The following is a 17,700-nucleotide window of genomic DNA, read 5'->3' as shown; positions in this document are numbered from 1 at the left end:
CTGCTCTGGTCGACCTCCGTAGTGGTCGGCCGCTGTTGTGGTCGATCCCCTGACTCCCTAGCTGCCATGCTTTCACTTGTCGCCAAAGCCGCTGCCGTCTGACTTGAGATCTTCCCATTGGTCCCTGACCACTGAGGGTCACTCCATTGCCTGTCTCGGTGATCTGTCGTCCTCCACCCTGCACACGTGCCCCACCCAGCACCACCACCTCTCCTGATTGCACCGTCCAAGTAATTGGAGTCATAGGGTACGTTTGTATTAAAGAAATCAGAGACAAGAGTTTTAAACTGCAAAAATATTGTACTTCAAAAAACATCACTGCAACAACCACAACTAGTAAACTATACAGTAGTGAATGAATAAAAACATATTTAAAGCTTTTGTACGGGAAAGACCTTACATGAGAATGAGGTTAAAAGGCTGTCGGTCCGGTCAGTAACCGTTCAATGTAAACTTATGGGACAGGAAAAGTACAGCATAAATTATTAAACCGACAATCTATGAATTGCTAACCACCACAGAATAATAATACTGGAGCAAATTGAAAAGTCACTCTTACACTCGCACATCAATCATATACGTTTGGTGTGAAAGGCACAAAGTTAATGGCTACACGTGAAACAAAAGCACTGAGACTTGCATGCGCTATTTAGAACCATCCTTCCTGTTGACCAATCGCTGGCTCGGTCCCCTTGGGACGTCTGCCACGTCAAGCGTTGACGTCGCAGCGTCTCAAAAGGACATGGGCGTCTCTTGTGTTGGCGACCCTGAACCAGCGATTTCAATTCCACACATCCGGAGCCAAAGGACAGTGTCAACGTTCGCTAACCACCGTGCTCATAGTGGTACGCGCCGATTCGCAAAGGGATCCTAAAGCCACAAGTTCGAATATATGCAGAGTGCTTCAAAAACATGTGAACACTTCTGAGAACTTGCGACAATAACGCAATAAATCTGCCTCCAGGCTCTGGAGACCACCTGGAGAAAATTCCAGGCTCGTGTTGACAACGATGGCGAACAAGTGGAGACTCTTGACTTTTTAAAGCGATTAACATACATTTGTTATCATGTTACAGTGTCTTATCCGTTGTTTTCCCATTAAAATCGATAGTCCCATATAATTTAGACTTAAAACTTACATATTCTTGGTTCTTTGGGTAAAGTCACAAAGATGGAAAACAAATCAAAATTAAATGCAAAAAACGTCACTGCAACAACCACAACTAGAAAACTTTACAATAGTGAATGAATCAAACATGTTTAAAGCTTTCCTACGTTTTCTATCTACGTGACTTTACCGAAAGAACCACGAATATGAGTCCCATATAAGTTAACATTTTATTGAAGCACCCTGTTTATTTGCACTACCAGCTGTTGATTTGTCCAGGTAGTGCTTTCGTAAGAGTGCTTAACCTCAGAATTGGAGGGTTACAATTTGAAATTCTGGTTGGAGTTCAACCCGACCCATTTTCACCATGGGCTTGATGAAATGAGTTATCACTGTGGGATGCCATTGGTAGTTGTTGCATCTACAGACTAGCGCCTACCATGGGAATGTGGGTTTCTTTCACCAATGCCTCGTTGAGACAAGTTGTTTGAACACTTGCCAAGGCGAACAAAACATTTGACACGGCCCATGTTAAAGGTAGAGCAATAGCCATGAAGGTGGCAATTGACGAGGCACATGCGGAGTTTGCCTGGTGGCTGTTTTCCCAGCCAATTCCGTGCCCGTAATTAAAATGCCAATATCACATTTTCACTGAGTGTCAAATGCCCGTTGGCGATTTTGGCCCTGTTCCGACTGATGGATGTCGGGTCCTGTTTTTCTTATAAGACAATTTCAATAAAAAACATGTTTTAACTCAAAAGTTGGACGATGATGCTGCTTGCCCACGCGAAAATGTGTTATTTTCTTAGAATTTACAATTGGCTTCTCAAAAGGCAGCGATGCCTCTTTGTGAGTATTCACGAAGGCAGTTGTTTGAACACGCCGCACAAGTTAACAACAGCCCAGAGTTCAACTCCTGACATCAGTTCCTCACGACCAAATCTGGTATGGGGTTTTCAAGGTTGACTTGGCTTAAAATGAGTACTCGGTGCAGTGTGACCACCCTACTCGTTCATGTGTCATAATGGCAAGACTTTGAAAAATAATACAACTAAAGCAAAAACAAAGGCAACATTTAAAAACACACGATATCAACCACTGGTGGCTTCCTACAAAGTAACGCTCAGTTTGATTAACCTCGATTAGAACGATGAGCGTGGAGTCCACGGCGGAATGATAATGTGTCTACACGTTCCCAGCAACTCGCCCGAATTGAGCCGCTGGTGGGACTTGGCATTCAACAGTCATCCATCCGTGCTGTGGAGAATGTGTCCTCCCATCACGGATAAAGTGGAATCTCCACCACGGGCTCAAGGACCAACAAAACGTACATCGCTCCAGTGCTTGTTGTGAGTGGCATCATTGTAACTTCCTGACGTATCGGTTCATTGCCTGGACTTTCTCATGAAGTCTTTGCTACGGCCTGCGAGGCCGCGTTGGGCTTCCTGTTGCGACCCCTCTGCTGCTGCTGCTGCTGCCGTGCGCGTAGCCTCTTCTTTCCGGGCGCCCTGCCCGCAGCCTCGGGCCGCCCGCACCGGAACTTGCTGTGCACGCTGGTGCACTGCTGGCACGACACGCGGCAGCACCACGTGAAGGAGCAGTTGCAGGGGCTGGTGACCCTGACGCGCCGCTCCAGCACGCGCAGCCCGCACGCCGTGCACAGCCGCTCGCAGCTGTCGTCCGCGCCGGCGCCGTCGGCGCCGTCGGCGCCGCCGCTCCCGCGCCGGCACTCGCGTCCCAGCGTGCCCGGCGCGCCCAGCGATTCGTTGCGCCGGCAGTAGTCGGGCGAGTCCTCCAGGAAGGCCAGGCCGTCGGGCTCCAGCAGGCGCAGGGCATCTTGGGCGGCGGCGGCGACGGCGGCGGCGTGCGGCGAGCGGTGCGACGCCGCCGGGCCGGCTCGCGCTCCATTACCGCCGCCGGCCTCGCGGGGGCCTCCGGCTGCGCCGGCGGCTCCGGCGGCTCCGTGCGTGGCGACGACGGCGCTGGCGCTGTTGGCGGCACGGAGGAGGTCGAGGCGGGCGGCGCGGCGGTAGCGCTCCTTGAGGTGGGCGCCGACGCGGCTCAGCTCGGAGAGCTGCTGCCAGCACGTCTGCAGGGTGCAGCTGCCCGACACGCCGTGGCACTTGCACACGTGGCCCATGGTGGCCCGCACGGCCTGTGTGTGCGCACGCACGCACGCACAATTCTCGTCAAGGAGCATAAAAGCATCACATTGCATTTCCTGTTATTAGTTTTCTGACGTCCTTGAGCTATTTCAAGAACTTTCTACGAACAACCAAATCACTTTCGTATTCGGGAAGTGCTTTTTGAAATCAACAAGTACAATCATTGTTAAAAACAAGAAGGGTACAGCTCAGCAAGGTACAATCACCCTTTAGTGAGTTTTTAACAATGGGTTCCCACCCCCACCGCGTGACCGTTTGTTTATCTCTGGTGGGATCCTGGCATTCAAACCCTGGCCCTCAGCTGTGCCAGCCGGGCACCCTGTCGGGAGTGTGGCGTTCCCTCCACCCCACCCCCTGTGATGTTTCCTCCGTTGGCCTCCTGATGGGGCGGGGATATCATAGCTCATCCCGTGGTGTCGTGGGGGTCAGGCCAGGGTGAGCGACGGTGGCCTTTTACCTGCCCATCAAACCGTGCCACTGTTTCCTCACCGCTTAGCCTCTTCTGCCAGTCCATCTGGCCAGGGGTGGCAGGGTGGGGGGTCTCACGGAGTGCAGACACCAGATGTGACTCCTGCGTGTGTGTGTGTGTTATTAAAGTATACAAACTTAAACTTATTTTATTTTATCAGGTAAGGCCAACTGAGCTATGTAGCTCTTTTTTAGAAGCGACCTGGCCGTAAATGGTATCCCAACGAAGAGCCTTTTGGTGCGGAAGTGTATAGCAGCCAAAGACTCCAAACGCACGTTCTAAATGTGGAAGAAAACACTGGAGGACCCGGAGAAATATCCACGTGACCACGGGGAGAGAGAGAGGGAGAGACACGCAAACTCCAAATATACAGCAGGCGTCAGGGTTGGCATCAATCAAACCCACGACCCCCTGTATACCAGGCGAGGAAGTTAACGTCTCACCACCATTATCGGTTTATCCACTGCTGGATGAAATCCTCCCTAAGCCGTCGCCATGCTGACGGTCTCCCGATGTCACGCGGCGTGTGTATTACTTATGTCGTGGTTAGCACAGATTTAGATTCCTAGCCACCTGCGACGAGCGATATCACAAGAGGTCGTGGGCCTCCCCTAGATCGACTCGGCCTTAAATGAGTACTTGGTGGGGTGTGTCAACAACTGCACTGAGACCACACAGGCGGACGGGCAAGATGCTGGCCACATCACCCTGTTGCTTGCTGATCTGGCCTTACTTGGTGCGCACTAACAGCCCTTATTCTATAAGTCTATAAAACTTACAATGGGACATTTTATTTTCAATCTTTTCAGAAATGTTAACGCCAGAATCCATTATTGGAGACCAGGGCTCATAGAGGCAGATCAAAGTAGCTATAAAATTAAAAAAGTGATTGTTATTACTTGAGGCTTATAGACACAGACACACGAAGGCACCGATCGAACACAATATATGGATGAGCGACCAACGGCATTTGTGAAGTCCATCATTCCAGTCCAGTCTTGCAAATGAGACCGTACAATCTGCCGATTTCTCACCTGGTCTCAACAAAATTAACTTGAAACTTGAATGCCCGAGGTTGACAAGGCAGAATTAAGATGAAGTTAAAATACAGTGCGCCACGGTGGCTAGGAGATGTTAACTACCTCGCCTGGTACACAGGAGGTGGTGGGTATATTTGGAGTTTGCGTGTTCTCCCCATAGTGGCGTGGATTTTTCTCCGGGTCCTCCGGTTTTCCCTTCCACATTTAGAAACACGCGTTTAGAGTATTTGGCTGCTATAAATCTCAACGTGATAAGCCGCTTCGTTGAGCTATCATTTGTGGGCAGGTCGCTTCTGAATAAAGAGCTACATAGCTCAGTGGGCCTTGCCTGGTAGAATAAAATAAATGGTTAAAGAGTAACGATTTAAATCGAATCGTTAAAGAGTAGTTATATGCGATTGAAGTGTTGATGCCAGACTTGGACTGGATTCTGAAAGAAACCGACGCCCTCCCAGTTTGACACAGATCTTCCCCCCGGCCCAGAGTTCATTCCAAGCGACGGCTTTAGTCGGCGGCCTGCGGAGAGAGTGACTTCTTGAACTCCCGGCCGCAGCGGAGTCTGCGCTCCAAGCCTCCGTTTGTTTACATTAAAACCCACGTGCAGTTTTGTTTGTTTCCAATTAAAAACAAAAACATTCTCGAAAATAACTTTTTACGCCTAGACCCCCCAACCCCCCCAAACCCCCCTCCCCCCACCCTCCAAATGCGACTACAGCTGCAACTCAGCAGGGTACAAATTGAATCTTAGCTCCTAATTAAAAATGTTTTTTTTAATTTTCCGTCCTGTTGGAAAGACTTCCCATTGAGACCCAAACATCCCCCCCACCCAGAGTTTGCGTGAATAGTGGTGAGAGGGTTGATGCAGAGGTGAGGATGTGTGGCTGAAGCGAGTGTGAGTAGCAGGTGTGCATGTCTTTGTGTGTCTGTGTGCGTGTGGGGAGCGGTGGTGTAGCGGTTAGCGCGCCGCGCTACGAACCCGGCTCGATTCCCGCTCACGGCCAACACCAGGGACGATTATTTGAACCGGTCCTGGGCCATTTCCTAGGTCGACTCAGCCTCAAATGAGTACCCCGTGCAGTGTGTAAACATCACCACTGGGGAGACAAAGGTGGCCGGGCGTGGTGTTGGCCGCTCACTCCCTCGTGTGCCGTGCAGGCCTTCATAGGTGCTCGCCAACAGCACTTGCCCCGACAATCTGCTACAGGCTATACGGGGGATCTTTGCTTGTGTCCTTGTTGGGCTTCTATCGCGCCATACGTAGCCAACCGCGTATGTGGAATTTGGGCCTGAAACATAATGAACGTAGAGTGTTGTGGGATGCTGTGACCATGAATAAAGCCATGTAAAATGAAAGTACAGTCGTCCCTCGGTTAACAGTGACATTGGTTAGCGGTTATTCGGTTAACGCTTCGCCTCCCGCACGACCCCATGGTTTCGACGAACGTTCAAATTCGGAGGCAACGTGTTCACGTGATGCACGCGGGCGCCGATTTGGACCAATCCGAGCGCTCGTAAATGGGGCTGAGCCATGGCCTCAGCCAATCGGCGACGCCCATTTATGAGCGTTGAGACCTCTACTGCCTTTGTTAACGCTGGCTTAACTTGTAGCAGGCTTTCACAACCAATATTATGCATAATAGTGCAGTGTTTTGGGTTAGATCGCGTAAATATAAATGTGTTGTAAAACCCACCACCACCCGACACAGCCAACCAGTCAGGTTTGTCACGTAAACAGAACGCGCCAATTTGTTACGAGTTCAGCACAGTGGTGTGTTGTGTAGTAGTGTATAGTGTAGTGTAGTAGTGTATAGTGTAGTAGTGTATAGTGTAGTAGTGTATAGTGTAGTAGTGTATAGTGTAGTAGTGTATAGTGTAGTAGTGTATAGTGTAGTAGTGTATAGTGTAGTGTAGTAGTGTATAGTGTAGTAGTGTATAGTGTAGTAGTGTATAGTGTAGTGTAGTAGTGTATAGTGTAGTAGTGTATAGTGTAGTGTAGTAGTGTATAGTGTAGTAGTGTATAGTGTAGTGTAGTAGTGTATAGTGTAGTAGTGTATAGTGTAGTGTAGTAGTGTATAGTGTAGTAGTGTATAGTGTAGTAGTGTATAGTGTAGTAGTGTATAGTGTAGTAGTGTATAGTGTAGTAGTGTATAGTGTAGTAGTGTATAGTGTAGTGTAGTAGTGTATAGTGTAGTAGTGTATAGTGTAGTGTAGTAGTGTATAGTGTAGTAGTGTATAGTGTAGTGTAGTAGTGTATAGTGTAGTAGTGTATAGTGTAGTGTAGTAGTGTATAGTGTAGTAGTGTATAGTGTAGTAGTGTATAGTGTAGTAGTGTATAGTGTAGTAGTGTATAGTGTAGTGTATAGTGTAGTGTAGTAGTGTATAGTGTAGTGTATAGTGTAGTGTAGTAGTGTATAGTGTAGTAGTGTATAGTGTAGTGTAGTAGTGTATAGTGTAGTAGTGTATAGTGTAGTGTAGTAGTGTATAGTGTAGTAGTGTATAGTGTAGTGTAGTAGTGTATAGTGTAGTAGTGTATAGTGTAGTGTAGTAGTGTATAGTGTAGTAGTGTATAGTGTAGTGTAGTAGTGTATAGTGTAGTAGTGTATAGTGTAGTAGTGTATAGTGTAGTAGTGTATAGTGTAGTAGTGTATAGTGTAGTGTAGTAGTGTAGTAGTGTATAGTGTAGTAGTGTATAGTGTAGTGTAGTAGTGTATAGTGTAGTAGTGTATAGTGTAGTGTAGTAGTGTATAGTGTAGTAGTGTATAGTGTAGTGTAGTAGTGTATAGTGTAGTAGTGTATAGTGTAGTGTAGTAGTGTATAGTGTAGTAGTGTATAGTGTAGTGTATAGTATAGTAGTGTATAGTGTAGTAGTGTATAGTGTAGTGTAGTAGTGTATAGTGTAGTAGTGTATAGTGTAGTAGTGTATCGTGTAGTAGTGTACAGTGTAGTGTAGTAGTGTATAGTGTAGTAGTGTATAGTGTAGTAGTGTATAGTGTAGTAGTGTATAGTGTAATAGTGTATAGTGTAGTAGTGTATAGTGTAGTGTAGTAGTGTAGTAGTGTATAGTGTAGTAGTGTATAGTGTAGTGTAGTAGTGTATAGTGTAGTAGTGTTTAGTGTAGTGTAGTAGTGTAGTAGTGTATAGTGTAGTGTAGTAGTCTATAGTGTAGTAGTGTATAGTGTAGAGTGTAGTAGTGGATAGTGTAATAGTGTATAGTGTAGTAGTGTATAGTGTAGTGTAGTAGTGTATAGTGTAGTAGTGTATAGTGTAGTAGTGTATAGTGTAGTGTAGTAGTGTATAGTGTAGTAGTGTATAGTGTAGTGTAGTAGTGTATAGTGTAATAGTGCATAGTGTAGTAGTGTACAGTGTAGTGTAGTAGTGTATAGTGTAGTGTAGTAGTGTATAGTGTAGTAGTGTATAGTGTAGTAGTGTATAGTGTAATAGTGTATAGTGTAGTAGTGTATAGTGTAGTAGTGTATAGTGTAGTGTAGTAGTGTATAGTGTAGTAGTGTATAGTGTAGTGTAGTAGTGTATAGTGTAGTCGTGTATAGTGTAGTAGTGTACAGTGTAGTGTAGTAGTGTATAGTGTAGTAGTGTATAGTGTAGTGTAGTAGTGTATAGTGTAATAGTGTATAGTGTAGTAGTGTATAGTAGTGTATAGTGTAGTAGTGTACAGTGTAGTATAGTAGTGTATAGTGTAGTAGTGTATAGTGTAGTGTAGTAGTGTATAGTTTAGTAGTGTATAGTGTAGTAGTGTATAGTAGTGTATAGTGTAGTAGTGTATAGTGTAGTAGTGTATAGTGTAGTGTAGTAGTGTATAGTGTAGTAGTGTATAGTGTAGTGTAGTAGTGTATAGTGTAGTAGTGTATAGTGTAGTGTAGTAGTGTATAGTGTAGTAGTGTACAGTGTAGTGTAGTAGTGTATAGTGTAATAATGTATAGTGTAGTAGTGTATAGTGTAGTGTAGTAGTGTATTGTGTAGTAGTGTATAGTGTAGTAGTGTATAGTGTAGTGTAGTAGCGTATAGTGTAGTAGTGTATAGTGTAGTAGTGTATAGTGTAGTGTAGTAGTGTATAGTGTAATAGTATATAGTGTAGTAGTGTATAGTGTAGTAGTGTATAGTGTAGTGTAGTAGTGTATAGTGTAGTAGTGAATTTCTTTTGCACCGTATGTAGCCAGAGATGCGGAGGAAGGACAACAAACTAAACACACAAAGCAGTTCTAACGAAGTGAGTTGTCAATCTCGACGATGATTTAAAAGTGCGTAGCTCCAGCGGCCTCCTAGTATCGGAAGGAGAGAGCGTTCCAGACGGCCGCAGAAGCGCATCCGAAAGCGCCGTGCGATGTTCGACGGACATAGCCAAAAGCCGCCGCTGCCGCGAGGATGACCGCGGTTTGGCGCGAACAGGGGCGAGCGTGTTGAGGCAGCGGCAAGGCTGCGGCGAGCGGGCAAGCGGGAGTCTCGCCCGCCACGACGGACAGTCGGTCGTGGCGGAGTCTCACCGCGTGGCCGGCCTCGAAGTTGTGCCGGTTGACGGCCGCGCGGGGGTCGAGCTCCGCTGCCTCGACGGAGTCGGCGAGCTGCTGGGCGACGCGCTGCCCGTACAGCACGTTGTCGCTGCAGCCGCCCCACACCCAGCCCTCGCCTCCTGGGGCACGGCAGGAGCACGCGTGCGTCAGCACCGCTTCACCGCACTCACCACACTCACCACACCACACTCACCACACTCACCACCCTAACTACACTCACCGCCCTCACCACACTCACCACCCTCGCCGCACTCACCACACCACACTCACCTTCCTCACCACACTCACCACACTCACTGCCCTCACCACACTCACCACACTCACCGCACTCACCACACTCACCGCCCTCACCGCTCTCACCACACTCACCACACTCACCACACTCACCACACTCACCGCCCTCACCACACTCACCGCCCTCACCGCTCTCACCACACTCACCACACTCACCGCACTCACCACACTCACCGCCCTCACCGCTCTCACCACACTCACCACACTCACCACACTCACCGCCCTCACCACACTCACTGCCCTCACTGCTCTCACCACACTCACCGCACTCACCACACTCACCGCACTCACCACACTCACCGCCCTCACCACACTCACCGCCCTCACCACACTCACCACACTCACCGCCCTCACCACACTCACCGCACTCACCACACTCACCACATTCAAGTCCCTCACTGCATTCACCGCCCTCACCACACTCACCACACTCACCCGACTCACCGCCCTCACCGCACTCACCGCCCTCACCGCACTCACCGCACTCACCGCACTCACTGCACTCACCACACTCACCACCCTTACCACACTCACCACCCTCACCGCTCTCACCACACTCACCACACTCACCACACTCACCACACTCACCGCCCTCACCACACTCACCGCCTTCACCACACTCACCACACTCACCGTCCTCACCGCACTCACCACCCTCACCACACTCACCGCACTCACCGCACTCACCACACTCAAGTCCCTCACTGAATTCACCGCCCTCACCACACTCACCCCACCCACCGCCCTCACCGCCCTCACCACACCCACCACACTCACCCCACTCACCGCCCTCACCGCCCTCACCGCCCTCACCGCACTCACCGCACTCACTGCCCTCACCACACTCACCACACTCACCGCACTCACCAAACTCACCGCCCTCACCGCCCTCACCACACTCACCGCCCTCACCACACTCACCACACTCACCACACTCACCGCACTCACCACACTCACCACACTCACTCGCTCACCACACTCACCGCCCTCACCACACTCACCGCCCTCACCGCACTGGCCACACTCACCACACTCACCGCACTCACCACACTCACCGCCCTCACCACACTCACCGCCCTCACCGCCCTCACCACACTCACCGCACTCACCGCACTCACCGCCCTCACCACACTCACCACACTCACCTCGCTCACCACACTCACCGCCCTAACCACACTCACCACACTCACCGCCCTCCCGCACTCACCACACTCACCACACTCACCGCCCTCACCACCCTCACCGCCCTCACCGCCCTCACCACGCTCACCGCCCTCACCACCCTCACCGCCCTCACCACACTCACCACTCTCACCACACTCACCACACTCACCACACTCACCGCTCTCACCACACTCACCACACTCACCACACTCACCGCTCTCACCACACTCACCGCCCTCACCACCCTCACCGCCCTCACCGCCCTCACCACGCTCACCGCCCTCACCACCCTCACCGCCCTCACTACACTCACCGCTCTCACCACACTCACCACACTCACCGCTCTCACCACACTCACCGCCCTCACCGCGCTCACCGCCCTCACCACGCTCACCGCCCTCACCACACTCACCGCACTCACCACACTCACCGCCCTCACCACACTCACCGCCCTCACCACACTCACCCCACTCACCACACTCACCGCTCTCACCACACTCACCGCCCTCACCGCGCTCACCACCCTCACCGCGCTCACCGCCCTCACCACACTCACCGCCCTCACCACACTCACCGCCCTCACCACACTCACCGCCCTCACCACACTCACCGCCCTCACCACGCTCACCGCCCTCACCACGCTCACCGCCCTCACCACACTCACCGCCCTCACCACACTCACCGCCCTCACCACACTCACCACACTCACCGCCCACACCATGCTCACCGCCCTCACCACACTCACCGCCCTCACCACACTCACCGCCCTCACCACACTCACCGCCCTCACCATGCTCACCGCCCTCACCACACTCACCACACTCACCGCTCTCACCGCCCTCACCGCCTTCACCACACTCACCGCCCTCACCGCGCTCGCCGTTCTTGCTGTCGTCACAGCCGCACTCGCTGGCGAAGTCGCCGGCGCTGCAGTTGCGCGCGAGCGTGTGCACCACCCCCGCCGCGCTCACGGCGTGGACGAACGCGGCCTCGCGGGTCGCTGCACGCACACACGAGGCACAGGGGCAAAGGTCACCCGTGTAGCCTTCAACAAGACTTGGGGCAAGGGCTCTTCGCTAGCCAGGGCCGGCCACGTCACGCGCGGCCGCCTTTGCATCCCCGGTGATGTTTACGCACCGTACTCATTCAAGGCTGGGTCCACCTAGGAGAGATTCCCAGGACCGGGTTCAACTATTCACCACTGCCATTGGTCGTGAGGGTGAATCGACCTCGGGTCGCGCAGGGCACTAACTGCTGCACTACCGGTCCCCGCTGCATGTAAAGACAAATTCACACTCACTCGGTGGACCAGGTTGAGTCTCATTTGCAAGAGAGTGACCGAGGTTGACCAAATAAAAAACGAAACTAAAACAAATATAATTTACAGCAAAGCGAATAGAAATCAGGGCAAAAGCAACCGTGTCACGCGAGAAATGAAAAATAACGCACACACGAAATCAGTCAAGTAGTAAGCCTCTCCCCTGAGAGCAGATCATATTTAGACCAATGACAATTGAGCTACAAAAACATTAAATAGAGGTCGATCATTATGGTAACATGTAAAGAGACCAGGAGGAGACGTGTCAAACACAAGGACATACGTGAAACGTGTCCAATGTGATTAACAACACGTGTACGGACACGTCTATTCACACACGCGTGCTAATTCGCATGTGGTCATTCACACGCAAACACAATCTTCATTCACAAAAAAAACGAAATTCCTCCGCGTGTAGCCTTAACAGGCTGTTGGGGCAAGTGCAGTTAGCGAGCACCTATGAAGCCCGACACGATGCAGGATGGGGTGGGCGGCCAGCACCACGCCCAGCCGCCTTTGTCTCCCCAATGCTGATGTTTACACTCCACACCAGGTACTCATTGAAGGCTGAGTCAACCTAGTGGAGGCCCAGTACCAGTTCAGGTATTCGTCACTGACGTCGGGCATTAGCAGAAGTCATACGCGGGTCGCTGGGTTCGTAGCGCAGCGAGCGACACCACTCCGCAACCATGCCCCTCTGTTCATTCACATAACACGCAACACGCGGACAGACTGTAGGGGCAAGTGCTGTTAGCGAGCACCTATGAAGGCCGGCACGGCACACGAGGGATGGGTGGCCAGCACCACGCCCATGCCGCCTTTGTCTCCCCAGTGGCGATGTATACACACCGCACCAAGTACCCATTTGTGGCTGAGTCGACCTAGGAGAGGCCCAGGACCGGTTCAGATAATCGTCACAGTTGTTGGCCGTGAGCAGGAATCTAACTCTGGTCGCCAGGTTCGTAGCGCAGCGCGCTAACCGCTACACCACCGCTCCCCACCATACACACAACACACTCATTCACACACTCGCATGTGTGAATCCACGCACGCAGACACACGCGTTCATTCACACGATGACGCCCGCGGGAAGTCCACTCGGCCTCCAACACGTCTCTGTGCTACATCAACGTCGCGTGCCCCAGGCCACGAGACTTTCATTTTCCCACCAATCTGAGCCGTCAGGAGCCATCTCCCAGCTTACGTTGAGCTATCGGGCAGCGCTCGTCTGTGCTGGTGGCCCTGGGGGAGTTGCTGGAAATTCCACATTCCTATGACGGACACCTGTTTCTTCACAGAACGACCACGTTGTAGTAAAAAAAAAGTAAAAGAAAAACTGTCTCATTTTGTGTTGAACTGGGACCCCAAAAGCAAAAATACAGGGTCCATGCCATGTAGGATAGGAGGTTCACCAGCATTGATTAAAGCAAGCCTGACTCTGCTGATGGTGCAGAGTCTTGCTTGTCTTGAATCAATGCTGCTGATATTACGCACTCCCAGAAGGCCGTGCGGCTGATGGATTGTGTAATTCTTTACATTTTTACGTGGAGATGGACAATGTGGAGACATTGTCTCTTTATTCATCATCTTAAATAATACATATTGGTGTGTTTATTCAGTTACTCGATGTAAGTACCCGTTTAATCCTTCAGCCAATGAGATTGTCAGATTAATATTTCCTAGGAGTGGCGGGTGACTCAGAGAATTCATAACAGCCATTAGTGATGAGGATGTAGGTGTGTGTACGAATGAGTGATTGAGTGTGTGCGTGATTAAATGAGCAAGTGTGTTTATGAGTGTATATGTGTGTAATGTGTGTGATGAGTGGATGAGTGTATAGTATGTTTGCATGCTACTGGGTAGTCGGAGGCAGTCATACTCCAGCAACATGCGGAGGGCAGAGGAGCGACGCTCACAACAAACAGCGGAGCGCCGGGCGAATATTCAGCAAGTTGGCACAGTAGGGGATACGGCTGGTGCATCGACCGGTCATCTCAGTCAGCCAACCCATAGCACCTGGGTCTGTCCCGAGACCAGTGGCGGCTCCTGCAAAATCTCTCAGGGGGGGCAAATGTCTGGATGATTGATAAGGATAAGGTCCACCCATGCAAAGGATAAATTAACAGCTTAAGCATGTAAAGGCAACTTCACTTCTTTAATATTAATGAAAAATAAAGTGACTCTTACAATACATCTTGTTTGTTTCTATACTCACTATTAATACAATACACTCAAGTTTCTTTTATTAAAGATTCCACTAGGTGGCGACAAATTATATTGTTGGATGAAACGTGCTTACGTATGATGACGTAAGCACGTATGATGACGTAAGCACGTTAGTGCGAGCCCTCCCGGAAGCCATAGAGAATGCATTGCAGCGCCCCCGTTCGAAAAAAAACATCTTTGAATGTAAGTCTATGGGACCACTTGGGGCGATTCTCAGCTGGAGGGAAATCGCCCAAAAAGAGGCGGTACTCCACAGAACGTAGCATGACGCTGATTGGACTATATCCAGAGGCACAGTGACGGCTAGCGTGACTCTGTGGTTGAATGACATTGGTGATGCGTCGCCCAATCGCCCTAATGAAGAAACCGCCCCTACCCGAGACCCTCCTTTCAGCGAGCTTTCGACACGTCACGTAGCCTCAAAGTGCACGTGGCCTGGCACAGGCGCGGTGGTGACGTCACCGTCACTTAGTGGCGAATGGCGGCTGTGCTGTATTGGATGTTTACATGAGGAGCGATAGTGGCGCGGTTAGCCAACACAGGCGACGATTGTCTGAACCGGTCCTGGGACCTCGAGGTCCTCTCAGCCTCAACTGAGTACCTGGTGTGATGCGAAAACATCTCCACTGGGGAGACAAAGGCGGCCGGGCGTGGTTTCTGGCCACCCACCCTCTCGTATGCTGTTCTGACCTTCATAGGTGCTCGCTAACAGCACTTGCCCCAACAGTCTGTTAAGGCTACACGGGGGATCTTTGTCTTTGCATCGGCAAGCGAGTGCGTGTGTGTACACGCGTGGGGAGTGGTCGTGTGGTGGCTTAGCGCACTGCCCTACGAACCCGGCGAACCGACTTCGATTCCCGCTCACGGCCAACATGAGTGAAGAATATTACAACCTGTCCTGGGCCTCCCGTAGGTTGACTCAGCATTAAAAACGAGAGCTCGCTCCACTAAATGTTGGCACCGCCGTGTTCCGCCTCTTGGCATCTCCATCCGGCCATCTCTGTCCTCAATGACACCGACGAGTTTAAGTGCGATTGTAATTGTACAATAGAATTGTTTTTATTACGAGTTTTTTTTATATTCAAACCTGTAATTGTGGAATGTTTTGATGTTGGCTGCCAGCCGAGCCGCCTTTGAAAAAAAAAACGCTTTTTAACTCAATGAAGGCTTTACTTGGGAAATCAACTTCTGAAATATGTTCAATGAGAGTAACCTAGTGCGCAGTTGAGTGATCATCACCACTGGGGAGACAAAGGCGGCCGGGGGGCGTGGTGCTGGCCTCCCGCCCCCACCGTGCGCCGTGTTGGCCTTCATAGGTGCCACTCGCTGACAACACTCGCCCCCACTGCCTGTCCAAGGCCATAGGAGAGGGGTTGGTGGGTGGACAGGAGGGGAGTGGGTGGGTGGATAGGAGAGTGGCTGGTGGGTGTGTTCTGTGTACTCTGTGTGCTCTGTGTACTTTGTGTGCTCTGTGTGCTCTAGGTGCGTGAGAGTTCCGTACCGGCCCGCGTGGCCGCGTGCTGCACCGAGAGGCGGCCGCCTCCGTCTCCTCCTCCCCCTCCTCCTCCACCGCCGGCGGCGCGGCCGCAGTCCCAGCGCTCCCAGGCGAACTGCGCGGCGCACTCGTGCAGGCCGAGGCGCGCGCCCGCGGTCACGCTCTGCACCACGGAGGGCTGCACCTGGCGAGACGAAAGACAAAGATATCAAATCTCCCCCCCTCCCGCCGCCGCCGCCGCGTGTCGCCTGCAACAGCCTGCCGGGGCAAGTGCCGTCAGCGAGTTGCAGCGTCTCTGAAGGCCGGCACGGTGGCACACGGTGGGGGGGTGGGTGGCCAGCACCACGCGCGGGTACTCGATTTGAGGCTGAGTCGAACTAGGGGAGGCCCGGCACCGATTCAGATAATCGTCACTGGTGTTGGTCGTGAACCCGGGTTGCCAGGTTCGCATATCTGTCAACCCCTTATCAGTGCCTACCTGGACTTAAAGCTTTCGTGACTGCAGGAATTCATATTCTTTGGGTCTTTCGGTAAAGTCACGTAGATAGAAAAAATAATAACACTAAAATAATAAAAATGAAGTGAATAAAAAATATTTGATTCACTTTATCTTATTATATTTTTTTCTATCAACGTGACTTTACCAAAAGACCCAAAGAACACAGTGCCTACCTTATTACAGACCAATTCAGACCTGATTGGTCACCCCGTGCCCCTTATACATCTCAACGTTCATCCTACAAAGTCCCATCGCAAGAGAGAAACACAAACAGCTGTGCACCGTGTGGACCTGAAAACTCAATTTCCCCGTACAAGAATACGGGGAAAACCGCATGGGTTGACAGCGATGGGTTCCCAGTGCAGCACGCTAACCCCCACACTACCGCTCCCCAAATCACCGATTCCTTTCACCAACAGCCCGGCGTCTCTGAGCTCATCGGTTCATTTACCCTCCACCTCACCAGCGCGGCATCACCACCATAGCCCCCCCCCCATCCCCCGCCCGGGCCGCGTTACAGACAAGGGAATGATTATGTAGAGAAAGAAGGTCGTTTGTGAGAATTGCACAGCGAGAGATAAAACATCGTAATGATTCTGTTGCGATGGAATGTTGACGTCGTATACGAAGGATGTGAGTTATATTTCCGCCACTTGATGTTGTCTGCCTTTGCTGCAGGGTTTAAACAACGAGCTTTATTTGAGGTTTGGGTTTGGCTTAGGGGAGGCACACACTATTTGGCTCTTGATCAATGGGAGATTTAAAAAATAATAACCCCAAACATTCAGTTAGCGCCTGCCAAGGCATGCAGCGTGGAGCGGTGTCGTGATCAACCCTGGTGAACTGGCGCGTACAATTCAGAATGTGTCTTGACACTGGAGGAATCCGATGAGCTATGAAGATCTTTTTCACAGACGTCCAGTAATTCGTGTGATCTGTCCTCTTCCGAAAAAAAAGCCATCGCCTATACATTATGGAAATAGGCAACGTTTCAGGCATTGAGCCTTTCCACAGAATAGGTCAAAGAACGTAGAGAGTGGATCACAGTTGGAGTCCATGGGGCCTGATAAGAAATGTAATTATTTAAATGTTTCCTGATTCATGGTTTTGTTACTGTCGAATGTGTTGAGTAGTTTGTTTAATGACGATGATGCCCATGCACCACAGCCAACAGCAGCAACATCGCCAAATAACTTGTTGAATAGAAATTACTCATTATTTTATCAGCGTTATGTTTTCGTTTATGAGTTCACGCTAATTTACATTCGTTCTGAACGTTTCGTCTATTCAAGAGTGCTTTTGTCAGATAACGGCGCATATTATACACGTTACTGTACCTTTTTTTTTTGCGCGATATTAAAGGTGTACAAGCGATCAGGGAGGCACGGTGTCAGCC

The 17,700-nt window shown here is 50.6% G+C and overlaps 1 protein-coding gene across 1 annotated transcript in view; it reads right to left on the bottom strand.

Moving 5' to 3' along the window:
• Positions 1 to 280: 280 nt before the first annotated feature.
• The window catches only part of LOC144732192 (protein Wnt-8b-like), a 29,698-nt gene continuing 12,278 nt past the window's right edge, over positions 281 to 17,700 (bottom strand). The window contains exons 3-6 of the mRNA XM_078613551.1: positions 15,812 to 15,989; positions 11,638 to 11,766; positions 9,282 to 9,427; positions 281 to 3,263 (exon numbers count right to left, since the gene is read on the bottom strand). Of these exons, the coding sequence (XP_078469677.1) occupies positions 2,511 to 3,263; positions 9,282 to 9,427; positions 11,638 to 11,766; positions 15,812 to 15,989 (1,206 nt within the window). The 3' untranslated portion in view covers positions 281 to 2,510. The remainder of the gene's footprint in view (positions 3,264 to 9,281; positions 9,428 to 11,637; positions 11,767 to 15,811; positions 15,990 to 17,700) is intronic.

The sequence above is a fragment of the Lampetra planeri genome, chromosome 41, assembly GCF_965212315.1.
Source record: "Lampetra planeri chromosome 41, kcLamPlan1.2.h2, whole genome shotgun sequence".
Taxonomy (NCBI): Eukaryota; Metazoa; Chordata; class Hyperoartia; order Petromyzontiformes; family Petromyzontidae; genus Lampetra; species Lampetra planeri.
This window is presented reverse-complemented; position numbering and strand designations above follow the sequence as displayed.